Genomic DNA, 18,907 nt, shown 5'->3' with positions numbered 1-18,907 from the left:
TTGAGACATTTAAAAGTGGAAAACCAATGGAGGGATTTTCTAAAGCAGGAACAGTGTGCACAGAGTGGAGTTTTATTTGCTTCACTCGAGTTATGGTTGAATTCTTTTGCACATACACACAGGTAACTGCTTCTGTCCCATTTCATCCTGGAGGGCAGATTATTACAAACGCAGTGCGAGCATGCGTGTGCCAGATGTGTCGTAGCACTGAATATTACATCAGCAGAGAACGTGTGGGGCTCTCCGTCCGTCCCTGGCGTCGTTGGAGTGAGTCAGCGGATAGATCTGGTTCCCATGCATCTTGGATTCTGGCACTTTGTGCTCACTGAGCTGCCACATGGTTTGAAATGTTACTTTAGTACGACAAACAAATGATGAGATTACACAATAGGATTAGTTGCTAGACCCCAACAGTAAATGAGGGGGTTAAAATCTGCATTCCCAGCAGTGAAATATACATATACATTTTATTTTGGACTGCACCGATGTTAATGCACAATCAATACTGGATGTAGAACTCTCCCAATAGTCTAACAGGGTGTGTGTGTGTGTATGCAAAAAAACAAATAGAAGTATGTTTAACCTTGACGGGTGAAAAGGCTTCTTCATTGAGGATCAATAGAATATTGTTAACACAATTGAAAAGAAAAGACAAGGATCTTGTGGCAGAAAAGGTGCTTAAATACACATTTAACATTTCAAAGGATGAGACGTCCCCGCAATGAGCTGCACAGCAAATGGTGGCCTATTTTTCTGCACACAAAAAAACTCCCATTTACGAAGATCATTGCTAAGCACAACATTCAGCTGGGGCAAAAGTAAAAAGAGCAGAAGGTCTGAACTGCTCCGCCCCGTCGATGATTGGAGCGGCTTCCTTTGTGTCTTTGTGTACGTACAAGTGCCAACAGAGAATTGTGTTAGTGTGTTGTTCGGAAGGTGTGTGTCACCGCTCTCACCTTGTCCTAACCTTGTTCCTCATTACAGAGACACCATTTGATGCACACACACACACACACACACACACACACAGGTGTTTCACTGTATTTGTGAGGACCCTCAAAGAGGGTTCCTTTTTATCTTAGACGTTATCTTTACTGAACTGGACAACATAAAAACCACGTGTCTGAATTGTCACTATAATACTAGATGTTTTCTTTGCTGTTAGCCCTTTATCTTTTTCCAAAAAGCACCATAAACCTGTTTAGAGGCGGCAAGCTCCACGCGGCTCCTTGTCTTTACTAAGAATCACAGGATCCAAACAGATGCTGTGCCTTGACCGGGCAGCTTTAGGAGGGAACAGCCTGGAAGCTGCGCGCGCACACACAGTGTAGCTGCAGCTGGAGGGGAGATATACTGTATTCACAATGAAAGCGTGCTTCAGTCAAATTCAGGTGTGTGTGTGTCTGTGCTTGCTGTGACAGGTCACCTTGCTATGATCACGTGAATACACACACACACGCGCACACACGGATTGAAATGTGAGGGAAGGGCTGAGAGCAGGCAGTGCGTGTGTGTAGCTCTGTCTCAATCCTTCGGCTGCGTCCTTATGAGCACGTAGTTACGCTCATATGTGCAAGAAAACAAAAATTGTGTACAATGTAGGGACTTCCTTTTTTGCTGCAAAATAAGAACTAAATGCACATCCTAATGAAACAAATAATTGTAATTGTAAGTTAAGACCGGCATTCTCTTCAGGTTGAGGTTAAGCTAAGATTAGGTTTAGGTCAAGGTTAGCGTTAACTAAGGTTTATAGTAGTAGTGGTTAAATGTTTTGGGAAAGGCAAGACAGGAAATGAATGTAAGTCAATATGATGAGGTCTTGTGTGTGTGTGTCCTAATTCCTTTGCATGTACTCCGTAGTTTACCATAAATAACATCATAGCTGTGATGCTCTTTGGAAGCTGTGGACAGATGTATGCAGTGCGTTTCTTGGTAATAGTGTGCGTTTGTGTGTCTTTAGGCAAAAGGATCCGTTTTCCTGCCGACTAAAGGCCAGTGAAGATTCCAAACTTCACAACCTATGCCCCATTACAAATTTTCCCAGTTTTTGTATTTGATGACATGTGAGGCTGGGTGTATTGGTACTGGGGAGTTCTGGCTTGGTGGGGGTTCATTGCATGAGGATCTGTGTTTATTTTCTCCATTATTTTCTCTTGCTGGGGACTGAGGCATTTTGCTCGTCCGCTGTTGAAGGTGAGCCGGCTTCAATGTAGAGCACACAGAGCAGGGGTGTCGAACTCATCTCAGGTTCGGACCTGATACTGCCCACTTTGACCGAGGTTCGGTTCGGCTGACGGGGGTGCGCAAACGGACCGACCGACTGACTGCAGGTCGCGCTGGACGGGCCGGATTTGGCCCGCGGGCCGCGAGTTTCACACATAAAATGACGTGGCGAGCCACATCTGGCCTTGAGTTTGACACATGTGACATAGAGGATAGAACACATTCACCTTCACAGAACATAGACTAACGAGTGTCATGATGCTATTGGCTGAAGCTGGGTCGTATTAGTTTAAGCAAGCAAAATTCAAATTTGGATTAACAGGAAGAGGAAGATGGTTGGATTTTTATTTACAAACTTGAATAACAAATGGTTGGATATACAGTATTGTTAAATAGATAGAAGGGTTTAAAAGGTTTCATTTCAACCTAGTCTTTTTTATCACAAGTCAAAAAATGTCCCATATATCTTTTGCTATTTTATAATATATTACATAATTTGATTATCATTACTTGTGTGTGTTTTCCTCATTATGATTCAATGTATTATGTTACTCGATCGATATATTTAGACATTTATTGATCATTTTTTATTTTAAAAAGTAATCCATTGTATGCAAGTACATTACTTTGCTTCAAAAGTCAGCCTTGGCTTTATGCTATGGTACAACAACACCATAGTGTAATTTTATTATTATTATTGTTCACAAAATGTGCCTCTGAGGTCTGAATAGAAGTATATCAACTTTGGCTTTATTAACCCTTTGGAGACTAGATCCCAATTGGGGCCCAAGCCAGAAGGAACCAGTACCATAATATTAATATTTCTCAACAGGTACATGTACACTGATTGATTGTCACACATTACAGCACATGTCGGGGTTCACAAAAAGAAATTCTACAAATAGACAAAGTAGTTCCAGAGTTATTACTCTTTTGATCATGGGTGTTGATGAAAGGTCTGGTTCCCCAGCTGGAGACATAAAGATTCCTATCAGTTCCTATCAGGTGGAATTCTAAACATAATCTATATTTTTGAAACTTACTGTTACGAATTAAATGTGACTACACTGTCACGACTTTACAGTCAGCGTTTGACGAGCGACGTCCAATATAATATGTTTATATTAGTTAACCTCTTTTTTATGTTATACATTCTGCATTTTTGTCGGTAAAAACCTTTTTTCTTAAAGTAACTAAAGATGTCGGATAAACGCCTCAAGTTAGTACTAAAGTACAACACTCTCTTGTCTTGTCACAATATCTCTCAACCTCCCACTTTCACATGTCTTATACCCACTCAATATTATTTGTAAAATCAGAAGCTTCAGGTATCACTCGGAAATGAATTTGTGACTGATAGCAGCTCACCGTTTTATTTTACACTGGGGATTCTAACCCTGAGGCTGTTTTTAGCCTCTGCACTGAAAATGGCACACCCAAGATTTTGGATTCTGCTTCTCTGGGGAGTAGGAGCTCCATCAGCCTTCAGCTACACAGACGCTGACACTTTCATTATTGGTTTTGGTCTTTTAGGGGGTTTGTTTGGATTGAAAATAATGTCGTCAATCTCTGCCTAATCCAGAATGGAGTACAAACATTAAACCCTTTTTGGGTACATGTTTTTTTGTGCTGCAGATGTGTCCTTGATCCACCTTCATTCAGCGGTTCTCCCTTCAGAGCCACAGTAGCTCCTCCAACACACACGCACACACAGTTATCGGTATCAGTAAAACGGTTAACAGCCCATTAAGCTGTAAACGCATGCACACGTTGGCTTTCTCTGCCACTGAGATGATTACTCTTTCATTAAATGAAGCACACAGTGTGTGTGTGTGTGTGTGTGCACGTGTGTGACAGAAAACAGCAGGCCTGTTCTTTTGCATGTTTTATGTCATTGATGAAACGCTGCATTGTGGTTTCACTCATTTAAAAAAAATGTTATTTCTTTCCCTACAGGATCAAGTGACAGATGAGGTTCTCGTATTGATACTTGCGGTTCACATTAATGATACATTAATAGTCATACATTTCTAAGATGGATGAATAGATAGATAAACAGTTGATGATGTACACCTGACTTCCAGAAAAGCAAATATTTCACTCATTTCCTCTGCATATTGTTTGAAAGGAGCTCTTATAAAGAACAACTAAACTGGACTCTGATCCTAATCTACACATTCTTGTGCATTCTCCATATTGAGTTAGAAATGTCAGTAATGTCTTGGCGCCGCTTCTTAGCATTGTTGGTGGTTTCTTTGTTAGTATTCTTTGTTAATACACAACAGCAAGATGGTTAAATGATGTGAGGCGGACTGAGAATACTGGGAACAGTAATGGTAGAAGGAATCCGCATTTAAATAAGTCAAACTCCATATCGGTTTACATTCATTATGCTAATGGGGAGGCATTAGAGGATTGTTTGAAAGGCCTCACTCTGTGAACTTATGTAAACTAGTGGTTCTTTCATAACACAAGAACACTCACTTTATAGTAGAATACTGAGATGATAGAGTAGCCACAAAATACTTGTATTTAACATCACTATAGCAACGTATTGTCATGCAGGATTTGTTTTGAAGCTTGACTTTCTCTCTAAATTGCAGTGTGTGTGTGCATGTGCGTGCATGTGTCTCCATTAATCTCACTCACTGGTTCTCCACTCGCTCTGTCGCTCACTATACATTTGTCATCATTATCTCTCTCTCTTTGTATCTCAGACGACATCTCATCTCACCGGCCTCTTTTTGCCTCTCACAAAGAACTCTGTGGATGTTATGATTTTATGTATTTTGTGATTTAAAAGGTACATGGATTAAAATAAATAAATACATATATAGATCCTGGGCACTACATTGTTACACCAGGTGTCTGTAGGAATGAGCAATATTCTTCCCGACAACAGGGCTTTAGAAGCCGCCATACCCCTAATAGAATGGGCCCGGACAGCCAAGGTGTGGGCTGGCCGGCCGATTCATAAGCAAGTGTGATGGCCTAAACCACCCACTTGCTCATCCTCTGCTTAATTACCGGGCCACCAGTGTTTGGGAGGCCCGAAATACACAAACAGCTGTTCGGAGAGCCTACACAGGGAGGTCCTGCGGACGTACAGGTCTAGGACTCTGAATGGGCAGAGGAGGTTACGCTTCGTCTGGTCCGACGCTTTTCTCAGGACGGGGGAGGACAGAAAGCCTGCAGCACAATAGACCCGACCGTAGCGGACGGGACCTTAGGAATGTAGTCGGGGGAAGGGAGAAGGACGCCTTCACCATACCGGGTGCAAATTCCAAGCACGATGGGGCCACCGAGAGGGCTTGCATATCTCCAACTTTTGAGGGAAGAAATAGCGTGCAGGAAGAGTGTCTTAAGAGCCACATACTTCACTGCAACCTCCGCCATGGGCTCGAAGGGAGCACCGGAGAGACCCTCTAGTACGATGGCCAAGTCCCAAGGGACTCTAGTGCTGGCCGCTGGGCTTAGCCTCAGGGTGCCACGAAGGAAGCGGGATGCCAGCGGGTGTCTCCCCAGGGAACGCCCGTCTAGTGGTGTATGGGCTGCCGACAGGGCCGTCACATATACCTTCTTTGACGGTGGACGGGAATAAACCTTTGGCAAACGCTCCCGCGGGAACTCCAGTACTGAACCGACTGGGCAGTTAACTGGGTCCAGCTATCGTTGCCCATACCCAGTGGCAGAGCCTCTCTTCTCTTCTTAGCTTCCATCTACTGGCATACGCCTTCCTCGTGGCGGAGGCTCTGGAGTGGCGGATGGTCTCCACGACTTCGGTCGAGAGACCGGCTCCTAGGAGGCGGGTCCCTTCGAGGGCCACGCCGACGGTTTCCATAGCTCGAGGCGAGGGTAAACAATGTACCCCGACGCCTGAGACAGCAGGTCCACCCCGATGGGGGTCTCCAACGGAGGGCCTGCGAGGAGCGACAAAAGGTCCGCGAACCATCTAGGGCTGGCCAGAACGGGGCTACAACCACCGTCCTGATGGACCTGCACCAGAACCCCCCGGGAGCAGAGCAACCGGGGAAAAAAGGCGTACAGACATGACATCGGCCATGCCTGCACATGCACTGCATCTCCCTCACGCATCCTGCCCCGGGGCACACACAGAGGACAGTGAGTGGTCTCTCTGAAAGCAAACAGGTCTACCTCGGTAAGACCGCCTTTCCTCAGGAGCTCCACCACCTCGGGGTGGAGTCCAGTCCCCGGGCCTCGGCCCCCTGTCTCGACAGGGCATCTGTCCCCCATATGGCCAGAGCCCACAGGCAACACTGAGTGACCTTGATCAGACGGCGCTGGTTTCCCCTCGGGGAGAACCCCTTGGCCCTGGGCCACCACTGCAACGGTCTCAAGTGTAACGGGCCGCAAAGGATCACGTAGGATGCTGCTGCCAGGAGACCTAACAGTCTCCAAAACTGTTTCACAGTGAGTGGCTGGCCTAGCTTGTCCTGCATGGCTGCAGAGAGGATCGAAACTACTCGAGCGGGAGGCGGATGTGCCCGCATCGTGGTCAAATCCCAAACAACGCCCAGGAAGGTGGTCCTATGCACCAGGGACAGCACGCTTTTCCTGGCATTGAGTCTCAGCCCCCAGACGGTTGATGTGTGCAAGCACAACACCTCTATGTTGCGCTAGAATCAACCGTCGTCTATGTAGTTCAGAAATGCGGATGCATCGTTCCGAGGCTCCCATCCACAGCAGGGTCTGTACTTCTCGTTCCGATGTCCGCGCCTGCTGAGGGTCTACCAAAGTGGGTAGTACCCAGCGAAATCGAGGGGGCCGCCACCTGAACTGGGTGGCGTAGCCTCCGTCGATTGTGCGCAGGACCCATTGAGATAGATTGGGGCGGGCTCGCCACTCTCCCAATAAGTCTCTCAGGGGCACCGGCCCCTCAGGGTCTCTGGACGTCTCGGATCTACAGACACAGCGTACTGTCAGGGAAGCGCTAGTGTAGTAGCGCCGGAGCCCTCCTCGGAGGGGGCGAACGGCCCTCGGGCTCGCTGGACCCGGTCGTGCCCCGAAGCGGCGGCGGGGACAACGGACCGACTCCCGGAGAGTACCGGGGAGAAGGGAGCACTGAAAAAAAAACAGTGACACCCTAGTGCCCCAGTGGGGATACTTACGGTGTCAGGGCCTGCTGGACGAAGCCTTCTTCGCGGCGGCCGTACTCAGGGCCCCGCCTGAGCGTGTCGCGCTACGGCCCAGCCTCGACGAGGGGGTGCACGCATCGCGAGCTTAACGACGGCTGCGGGGCCGCCCCTCGGACGTGGCGTCGACGGGCTCTTACGAAGTAGCACCACCGTATGCAGGCAGGAAGCCGCCTGCACTGCCGCCGAGCCCGAGCCGCATCCGCGGCCGGCATGCTAGCATAGCCATGTCGCTTAGCCTCCGCCACTGACGAACACAAAGCCGCACGCGGGTTGTAAACGCGAGCGAAGACCGGCTTCCCTAGGACGCCGACACCTCAGTGTGGACGTCCGGGAAGAAAGGCAAGCACCGGCGCGGAGGTACTCTACGGGAAGGCAGAAAATGTTCATGCCACTTACCGAAAGCAGCAGGCTGTTGTTTACCCGCCGGCCAGCTGATATGGGACTTGTCAGCGGCTCGGTGAGGACCTCCAGCGGATCTTCTTTTCTTTTCTTTCGGCGGCAGCGGGGGAATGAGTCGCCTCAGCGTCAGCTTCCGCTGCCTCTACGCTCACCACGTCCAGCTCCTCGGAGCCGGGAGAACGTGGGAGCGGCGTCTCGTCCGGGGTGGAGGAAGCCGCGGAGCGGGCCTCCGACGCCAAAAACAAGCGCCTGGATCTTGCGGTGAAGGGCCGGGAAAAGGCCCCAGCCGTCCCGGAATCCTCCGCGAGATCCATTTGTGATCCCCACCTGAAGGCATCCGGCGCTCTGCCTCGGCACGAGCTGGACCGGAGCCGCGGGGAGCACGCCTCATCGAGCCGCTCCTCACTGAAGAGAGCTCGATGGTATTGCCACACACAATCTGCACAGCTATCCCCCTCAAGGGCTAGCTGAGCGTGCTCCACGCCTAGGGAGATAACTGTGTAAACCAGCAAGTATCAAAGTAGCGCTGGTTAAATTACTCAATATTTTTGCACATCCTTAGTATTTTTACAGTGTGGTATTAGTACCATAACTTAAGGGCAACATGTCATGAAAAATTATGCTCATGAATTCAGGAATGAGACAACATGAGACACAAGATCGGAACACATGGGATTCAACAAGCCAATCAGATGAGCTCCGTCACCTCTGTCACATATAATCAGAATACACACTGTCTCTCCATCTGAGTGAGGGCTCCATATTCCTTTTTTAATCAAGGGAGAGCAGTCTTTTTAATTTTTTTTGGAATAGTTCTTAAATAGACAGGCGCCAAAATGTAGCATTAGAGGGACAATACGGTATAAATAAGATTTTTTGGACAGTGTATAAACATGTTGAAGTCAAAAATCTAAAATGCAAGTATGAACCTGAACATGAACAAGATACAACTGTACACTAAACAACTTCAACCTGTCCCAACAAAGAGAGACATTTAGATTTAAAGACAGACCTGGAAACAATAGAAATCTACATTTTCAAACCATACTTCAGTACATTACATGTCATTTACCTGATGCTTTTATCCAAAGCGACTTACAATAAGTGCATTTTAACCGTAGAGTTACAAACTCAGAAGAAGAAACAAGAGAGTGCTATTTCGTCAAATAAGTCAATTTACAACTTGGAGATACAAGCCATTATGAGTACAATTTAACTGCTACAGTTTGTTAGTGTTTTTAGTCAAGGTATAATCTGTCTTTAGTTTGAAAAGGCTCTCTGTGGTCCTGATGTCATCAGAGAGCTCGTTCCACCATTTAGGAGCAGGACAGAAAGAGTTGGCGAGAGTTTTTCTCTCAGAGAGGGAGGAACAAGCAGCTTGATGCAGAGCGGAGTGTGCGGGTTGGGATCTAGAGTTTGACCATGTCCAGGATGTAGACTGGACCCCATTCACAGTATATGCTGTAAATGAGGCTGTTAAGGAGTTTTGGTTTACAAAGAAGCAGCACTCGTTTCTTTATTCCTGCCAAGATGATTTTCTTTATTCAACCCTTGAATCCCAGATGTAAAGTGACAAAACACACAAAGTTTTTTATTTTCAGGAAAAGGTTAAACCCGTGTGATCAGGTTTGAGTTCAGATTTCATCTTTGTTTTAGGTATTTAGTTATCCGTCGGACCCAATGATGTTTGAAATCTCTCTCGTTTATATATTTCACTCTTAGTTTGTTGTTTATTTCACGGGTTGTTAAGCTGCATTTAGTTTTCCACCAAATCAAATTGGACGCTTGTCTCCCGCTGAGGCTTATTTCCATTTGCTGCCTCCCTCTTCTCTGTCTTATGTGATTACTCCCTCACGTATTCTTTGCCTTTTAAATTCTGCTCTTCTCCCCCCCCCCCCCCCCACCTCATCTCCTTTCAGTCAATGCAAGATGTTTGTAAAATGCTATTAGAAGCTGATATTTATATTAGATGGATGTAGGACTGCATCATGACGTATCAGGCCAATACTTATTCATATATCTGGATTGGCTTTAAGTGACAACAGGGCTGAGAATATGAATGTTAGTTACTGATGGGCAGGTGTCACTGTGTGGTAGCTCCTGTCAGCAGTGTGTGAATGGGTGAATGATGGCATGTGGTGTTAAAGCGCTTTGAGTGGTCAGAAGACTAGAAAAGATCCATATAGGACATCAGTTATATAATAACATTTCAAGACCTGTTTAAGTTTGAACAGTTTGTTGCTCCATTACATTGAATTGTAGTGATATAAGTTGCTGTTAGGATAAGTTATTAGAAATGATTATTAAACAATTCATTATGAATTATTAATATGTATTTACAAAAAGGAACAAAGACAAATCATGTTCAATTTTTTTCCTTTTAATGTGAAAATTTTAAAAAGGTCCTGGTTGCATAAATATGCAAAACCTTTAACTAATACTTTGTTGAAGCACTATTTGATTTTATTCCAGCATCAAGTCTTTTGGGGTAGGGGTCCATAAGCATGGCACATCTGAACTTGGTAATATTTGCTCCTCTTTGCTAAAGCGCTCTAAATGTGTCAGATGTTTTCAGGCCTGGGCTCTGGCTGGGACATTCCACAATTTTACAATTCTTCTGGTGAAGCCATGATTTTGTTGATTTGGACGTGTGCTTTGGGTCGTGCTGAACGGTAGAAGTGCTCTTTATCTTTGGCTTTCTAACGGAAGTCTGTAGGCTTTATGCCAAAGCTGACTGGTATTTGGAGCTGTTCATAATCCACTTCACTGTAGGATGCTGGCTCTCCTCCTATGATCACTGAGGGTAGGATGCAGCCCACTCCCATGATCACGGAGGGTATGATGCTGGCTCTCCCCCATGTGTTTTTTTTACGCAAAACACACCTTTTGGAATTAAATCCCAAAAGTTTACCCCTGGTTTCATCAGACCATAAAACAATTTCCCACATACTTTTGGGAGACTTCATGTATGTTCTTCCATCTTATCACCCTAACCCAATAGCAATTCAGTACATTTATTTATTTATATCCACCTGCAGTTGCCTTACACACATATACGGTGTGATGCCTACGCAGTTTTCTCTTCACCTCAGAATCAGAAGCAGGAAGTTTGGCTTTTTTTCTGCTTTCTGTTCATCCGACTCTTTCTCTTCCTCCTCCTGCAGAGCGTTGGTGTGAGCGTTATGGTGACCTCAAGGGGGAGCTGCTGTGCGTGGAGCTGGAGAAGGAGCGGCAGGGTTTGGGTCTCAGCCTGGCGGGAAACCGCGATCGTTCCCGCCTCAGCATCTTCGTGGTGGGACTCAACCCAGGAGGGCCTGCGGCTCGAGATGGACGCATCCAAGTCGGAGATGAGCTGCTAGAGGTGAGAACATCAGTTCAGATCCCTTGAAACTGGAAACAGGACTTCCTGTTCCCCAGAGAATAAATCCCTCTGACCTTTGATGATCTTCTAACTTTTCCTGTTGCCCTGGCACAGAGTTCATTCTTTTATATGGGAAACATGTCAACAACTTTTGGAAGAATTGGGATGAACATTCACACATTCGTACCATTATCCAGCACCATTATCCAGTCGACTTGAATGTGTCCAACGCACATGCTACCATGCTAACACGCCAAACATAGCTTTGTCGTGGTGAGTATGTTAGCCTCTTGTTTGGTTGTCTGTAAAAAAAGGACAGCCTTACTCGCGATGCGGGTCCCTGTTTTGTTCTTAAGACTTATCTTGAACATGAAGCCCCACAAAAAAAGACACCTCATCTCCTCGTTGTGCGCTGTCACAGGCTCCATGAAAAACTGCTGCTCAGCCGAGGAAAGCCTGGACAATTACGCAATAAAACACACACTGCAACACAGATGGTTGCATAGTTCAAAGGCATCAGACCAAAAATCCATATACCGCAATCCAGAGGTGTGTGTGGTGCGTGTGTGTGCTGAATTATTGAGATATTGATGAACATGTGCAGGTGCTAGTAGTAGGAGTACGGCCTCTTTGTAACCTTTCAATTTATGTTCATTTGCGTGTTTGTATTTGTGTGCATTGAGGTGTTTAAATAGAAAATCTTCTGTCATCTGGAGAAAGAGAACTGTGCGTGGTCAGATAATGTTATTGCGAAATACATTACATGATTAATGATATAATTAATTATTGCTTTTTATGATAATTGCTACATATTAGGAGCATACTTGATGTATTTTTATAGTTTACAGTAAAAACGGTACTGTAATATTTTCTGAATGTTTATATTGACTTTAATTTTCAAAATGCCAAATTAATTAACAGAACCCTCTTCACCCTCTCAGAGGTCATAATGTTATCATATTTCTTCCTGTCTGTGATGTGCAGGCTTTGTTGTGATGAACCAAAATCTGGATGTTTTTTACAGAAATAAGGTAAATAACAGATATATCTCTGTTTTTATTGCAGATTAACAACCAGATTCTTTATGGGCGGAGTCACCAAAATGCCTCGGCCATCATTAAGAGCGCCGTCCCCAAGGTGAAACTCATCCTGCTCAGGTAGGCCCGCAAGGGAGAACAGGGCCACCGATGCTGCGGGATGGGAGTGTTTCTGTGGAGGTGTGGAAGGAGGGAGTGATGTGTTCAGGGAGACGAGAAAGACTTGAAGTGTTTCTTAACTCTTTTTTTCTTTAAAACGCCGGCGGACCTGCCACCATCACAATGAATCCAAGCGCAGGCAGAGCCGAACGGACCGGGGCGAAGCGCCTCTCCGTGTTACGTGGTCGGCATTTCCTTTTCTTGGACCTTAATACGGTTCACTGATTCTTACAGAGAGCTGCAGGAGAATCTTCATTCCCTCTGTGTCTTCGCTGCCATTTATTTCTCTCTGATTCTCTGGATTTGACCAAAGGAAACTGTATTGATCCCTGTGCTTAAAGTGGGTCATGGCAGCAGAGTGTAAGATGAGAATGTAACAAATCAGAGAGTGCTGGAAACAGGTAAATCACTGCTCACTGAAGAAGCCATGATGCAGCAGCAGCTGGAGGCCTCCTGGAGGAAAGGAACATTTAAATCGTAAATGCATATGAGAAATGTGACGATCTGATGAGATATCTCCGCCCAGTTTCATGACGGGGTCCTGAAGTATTCACAGATCCTCTGGCTTCCCTGTAAATTCCTTTCGGAACAACACAAAGATGCGGAATATTCCATTTCCACAAAACCAATTGTTTTGCATCTTGTGACTATTTTACCAACGACCACGAGACTGTGTTGAATGTTTCAATGAAAGCCCAATACAAATCACCTGAATTTAAATAAAGACTCGCTCCAAAGTATATCCGAAGATTGTCACACCTGGTGCGTAATGGTCCAAACAGAGCAAGAGCAGCAGCAGATGAATGAGTAGAAATACATTTGTAGTGACCGATGCAGGGCTTAATGAGAATGAAGGTTGGACACCGTCACTGCTCCAATGCCATCATGGAGCTGCAGGACGTGGCAGCAGTGATACAATAATTCTTCAGTGTTAGACACAAGGAGAAGATGTTCCTGAAGGGCTGGGATTCTCCTCACACAAAGATCTTAGCAGGGGCCGCCCTGTTGAGTCCTTCCCATCATCACATTGAGCAGAAATGCACCCAAAAATAATCTTCTTAAAAGTAAAATACACACTCGGCCAGAACAATGAGATTATGTCTCCGGCTGTGTCACTGAGCTCTCAGCGGAGCGCATGCAGGACGTGATCGGATGCCCAGCAACGCCTCTTAGCTGGAGTCTGGTCTGACTCATAAGAGAACAGACCACGGCCACCCGGGAGCTTCAAAGTCCCATTTGAAACACTTTATTCTGAGATGGGAGAGAGGAGCTGAGGACGGCGATTAAACTCTCCTCCTCCTCCACAGCGCAGAGCTCATTCCTGCTGCTGGGTTTGATTCGCAGCGTTTGAAGCGACCAGGTGTGGGGTATTTCACGGAGGTCTCATGAGGACTCATTTTAGCCTTCATATTTGGCCGGATTTAAAGTGCAGGTCTGCCTGGACTCTGCAGCCAGGAGGATAATCACACTCAAGTTTATCGCTTTTCTTTCTTTGGAAAAATGCTCTTGGGGGAGAATTTCCGTCGAAGATCAGTCCTCTCAGAATCATAACTCTGGCAAATCAGTGTGACTTTCACTGATGGATATCATTATCTCCAATGAATATTCAGAATAAATAACCATAAATAACGATTATTAAATGTAACAACATTGTCAGCTAATTTAACACAATGATTCAGTAAGGAAATGTAGACCCCTAAAACACGTCAATAGCTACTTTTTATTACAAATGAGGCGTAATCAATTCCTTGTAATTGAGGTCAAACACATGATGCACTGTGCAAAGTATATGTTTCCTCTTGTGGCACCTTTAGGACAAACTTTAAATGTTTCCGGTAAATCTCCAGGATGTTATCTGCCTGTAACGAAGCCCGCAGCCTCCCTAAACTGAATATTTAAATCATCTGCATCCTCAGACTGACACATGGAGATGGATGAGTGTCAAGTCAGAGCTGGTACTAAAGGGCCCTGTCACTCTGACTGATGTGTCTGTTTCCTGCGTTCAGGCTCATGAGACGCCGGCATGGCAACACAAGACATATATCCCCTCCTCGAAAAGTCGCTGCCGCGTCCCTCACTGAGCTGTGAGTGTGTCGCTGTGTCACATCTAGACTAATTTTCACATGTTGACGTTAAACCTCCAAATGAATTCTGAGGCTCAGCAGCTCCAGTGTAATTTAGCCGTGGTCATGTGATGTCGGAATCGAGCGGCTCCTCTGACGTGTGTCACTTCCTGAGAGCTGCTGTGATGGGGAAACGTCCTCTGGGACACAAAGCTACAGTGTCGACACCTCACTGAACACATTCAATCAGAAAAACCACTAGTACGCATTCTCTCAGAAGAACACTGCGGATAGACGTGCCTTCGAAAGTATCATTTCAATGGATAGAATGTGTCAGTTTTGACACATGCACTGTATTATAGGTGTCATTATTGCTTTCTACTTGAGCATATTTTCATGCAGGGCAGTCTCAGCTGTGATCGATATCCTTTTTGAACGGCCTTGAGGTGGCGTTCACACAGCACAGAGGTGACATTCTGTGGCTGAGTGAAGAGGATGTTATTTCTGGTTCCCCCTGTGATATGTAATGGTGCAAGTGGCCGTGTCGTGTTACTGTTATCTGTACTGAGAAGACGCGGTTCGTCCCATGATTGCCTTTTGCATTGGCTCCCAGAATTCACCACATGTTTTTTCTTTTCCCCGCCGGCCGCTCTGATCGAATGCGGTCGGCGTGTTTTGGGCGCAGGAGGACACCGACCGCTCTAACGATTTCAGCCAGGTGACTAAATCTCGTTAAAATGTCGTGTCCACGGGCCGCCGCTGAAGGATTTGTCTCTGGGTAAAGGTCGCCACAGCAATGAGCAGTGGGATGTCGACGGGGGCAGGAGTGCATCGCTATGGAAACAGAAACGGTCACCCTGCCAGCCCGGTCCACGTTTGACTTACTGTCAATACCGATGGAGTAGTCTGGTTCTCAAAAGCAGCCAAATGCTCCCGAGTTCATGTCATAGAAAGGGGGTGTAACGCTACGCGCTCAAGGTTAAATGATGATGGTTCACACAACAAGGAAGTGCTTTCCCCTCGTTCTTCTCTGAATGGCTCTCAAGTGACCCCATGATGTGTCCTCTAGAGCCGCCCTGGGGGACACTTGTACACGTATGGCTCTGCTTGTACTGTGTAGCCGGTCAATCGTCTGTGTGTTGCAGTATTCAGGCCTCTCCGCAGAACACTTGAAGAGTGAATGTTACACAATCAAGCCTGTTCAGCTAGATTTTTGGCTGACGCAGGAAGTAAGAGGCTGGCCCACACATTCCGACGCCTGACTGCTTTCCTCTCAACGAGGAATCATTAATAGTTTACGGCGAAGGAATTACTGGGCAAGGACAATAAACGGGGGGGGGGAGGGGGTAGAGCCATTGAGGACAGGACAGACGGAACGGAGAGAGGGAAGACAAAGATTGGAGGCCAGGAATAGATTGGCTTATTTTAGTTCTATGTGCATATTATCTCAATTGCCCACCTGGTCCCTTGCTGCAGTATAGGTTATTAGCCCCGCCCCCTACATATTAACGAATGGGACAAAAAAGTACTTGTCCCAGAGATGTATTTATCATGCTGCTGATTGGCTACAAATTACATCTTACATATTTTATGTCAAAAAGTATAAAAAATAGCACAAAATCATTTTAAAAAGTGATTTTCGTAGAATTCACCACAAACTCCCACATTTACCCAGATGCGTGCAAACACAAGTCTCTGTATGGGATAGAATCAAATGAATATCTGACAATGGACACCACATGAAAATGCAGAAGTATGATCTGGGCTTCGAAGTGATTTTATAGCATTTTCTGATTGCCACAACTAAGGTTAAGCTTATCAGGAATCCTGAAACGTTTATTGCCATAATGACGGAAGACAATACAATAATGGGCAACAGACAAAGTAGTGCAGCAATAAGATAAAAATATAATAAAATATATGCTATGGTTTAGTTTGCTAAAGATATGGGTTAGTAAGTTAAGAAATAAAGAAATAAAGAAACAAATTAAAAATAAAGATAAAGTGCACCAGCTAACAGAAAGTCACAAAGTGTATGTGCATGTAGAGAGTGAGAGTCAGTCAGGGGAGGACCCGGGCTCTGTTGATGACTGACTCCGACTGCCGAATGGAAGAAACTGTGGGGGGAGTTCTTTGTCCTGATGGACCTCAGCCTCCTGCCGGTTGGAAGGGGCACAAACAGTTCATGTCCGGGGTGAGAGGGGTCGGCTACAATCTTTCTGGCCCGCTTCAAGGTCCTGGAAGTGAACAAGTCCTGGAGAGACGGCAGATTGCCGCCAATCACCCTCTCTGCAGAGCGGATGACACGCTGCAACCTGCCCTTGTCCTTGGCTGTGGCTGCAGAGTACCACACGGTGATGGAGGAGCAGAGGATGGACTCGATGATGGCCGTGTAGAAGTGCACCATCATCGTCTTTGGCAGGTTGAATTTCTTCAGCTGCATCAGGCAGAACAACCTCTGCTGAGCCTTTTTGGTGATGGAGCTGATGTTCAGATTCCACTTGAGGTCCTGGGTGATGGAGCCCAGGAAACGGAAGGAATCCACAGTGGTGACGGCGGAGTCACACAGGGTGAAGGGGGAAGGTGGGGCTGCGTTCTTCCTGAAGTCCACAACCATCTCCACTGTCTTCAGGGCGGCGTTGAGCTCCAGGTTGTTTTGGCTGCACCACGTCACCAGGTGGTCAGACTCCCACCTGTAGGCGGACTCGTCCCCAACAGAGATCAGTCCAATGAGGGTGGTGTCATCCGCAAACTTCAGGAGCTTGACGGACTGGTGACTGGAGGGCCTTGGGGGGAACCGGTGCTGATGGACCGAGAGGCAGAGACGTGTTTCCCAGCTTCACATGCTGCTTCCTGTTGGACAGGGGGTCAGTGATCCACCTGCAGGTGGAGTCGGGCACATGCAGCTGAGAGAGTTTGTCCTGCAGCAGAGACGGGATGATGGTGTTGAAGGCAGAGCCACAAACAGGATCCTGGCATAGGTTCCTGGGGAGTCCAGATGCTGGAGGATGAAGTGGAGGGCCATGTTGACAGCATCATCTACAGACCTGTTGGCTCTGTAGGCGAACTGCAGGGGGTCCAGGAGGGGGTCGGTGAGGGACTTTAGGTGGGACAGGACTAGCCGGTCAAAGAACTTCATGACTACAGAGGTCAGTGCGTCGGGCCTGTTGTCATTCAGTCCTGTGACCCTGGGCTTCTTGGGAACAGGGATGATGGTGGAGGCTTTGAAGCAGGCTGGAATGTGCCATGTCACCAAGGAGGTGTTGAAGATGACGGTGAACACAGGAGACAGCTGGTCAGCACAATGCTTCAGGATGTGGGGCGAGACTGAGTCTGTTTTGGCTGCTTTACGGGGGTTCTGTCTTTTAAAGAGCCGGTTAACGTCTTATAATTATTTAACCAAATAATACGTCACACCATCCTTCCGCAGAGGTTGTCAGCCATAAAGTCGGCGTCAACTATAAATATATTGTTTTTAAGACATTAAGGCAGTGCTGATGCTGTTTTTTCTCAGGACATTAAGTCAGCGAACAAGCAGCTCCTTTTGTCTGCTTCCATCAACTCATTCCTCTAAAGTCTGTTCAGAAAAACCTTGCTGACATAAGTAGAAATCTCCATCTCATCATGGATTCTTTCATAGAAGAGTTTAAGTCACTCTGAGAAACTGCAACATCTTGTGGCTGCACAATAGATGATGATAATAATCACAGGGCTATTTGATAGTGAACAGTTGTATATGATTTTGTCTAATGAACCTTCATTTATCATTTCAGTCATAACTGAAGTGCTGAACACTTAAATCTCTGAAGATGAGTAAAAGTAAGTGAAGTGTGTGGACTCGGCACGATTGGCCTGAAAGAGTGGAGGAGTCAGTCAACTATCAAGTGAATGAGACATCTAGAGAAACCTTCATTCAGGTTCTCTCTGATGTTCCTCCTGGAGCTCCACAGATGGCCTCGTTTAGCGCCGGAGCCTTGAATCAAACAATCCTGTCATCAAAAGGCTCCACTCGGAGGTTCTGAAGTGTCCCGCGTGGTGGGACAGCACCATATGTCATCTTGTAGCAGATGTCCTCTGAGACAGACGCCGGGTATCCCCCCGACTCACCGCCTCCTGCCTCATGTCTGTCAGCACGCTTCAACGAGGCGTTGTTGGTTTTCCGCTGCGTTACCCGGGAAGCTGCTCCTTCTTCTTCCTCATTCCTGGTGATGATCTGCCTGACTTGATCTAATATCCTTTTTCCTCGGTAGTGTGACTGTTCAGTTTAGATTACAGCAATGTTCCCATCACGAGCGTTTAGTGAGTCATCAGCTGTGTGAGTCAGCATCCCTCATCAGGCGCCTTGTACTGTGAAGTTGCTCAGTAGGATGCAGACATAAAGGTTGGACACCCTGCCATCATCAAACTAATGATTCCACCATGGACGTGGCATAAGAAGTGAACCCATTCACCGTGACATCCCCCATTGTTTTTTTTGTCCACTGCCGTTTTGAAGATTTAAGCTTGCCG

At 46.4% G+C, this 18,907-nt stretch overlaps 1 protein-coding gene across 4 annotated transcripts in view; it reads left to right on the top strand.

The window, feature by feature from the left end:
* patj (PATJ crumbs cell polarity complex component) overlaps positions 1 to 18,907 on the top strand; it is a 104,388-nt gene that overhangs the window by 58,012 nt on the left and 27,469 nt on the right. For all 4 annotated transcript variants that reach the window (XM_037468576.2, XM_037468577.2, XM_037468578.2 and 1 more), the window contains 2 exons: positions 10,943 to 11,139; positions 12,205 to 12,296. In XM_037468576.2, coding sequence (XP_037324473.2) covers positions 10,943 to 11,139; positions 12,205 to 12,296 — 289 coding nt within the window. The remainder of the gene's footprint in view (positions 1 to 10,942; positions 11,140 to 12,204; positions 12,297 to 18,907) is intronic.

The sequence above is a fragment of the Pungitius pungitius genome, chromosome 7, assembly GCF_949316345.1.
Source record: "Pungitius pungitius chromosome 7, fPunPun2.1, whole genome shotgun sequence".
Lineage (NCBI taxonomy): Eukaryota > Metazoa > Chordata > Actinopteri > Perciformes > Gasterosteidae > Pungitius > Pungitius pungitius.
Note: the sequence above shows the minus strand (reverse complement) of the source record. Positions and strands in the feature narration are given on the sequence as shown.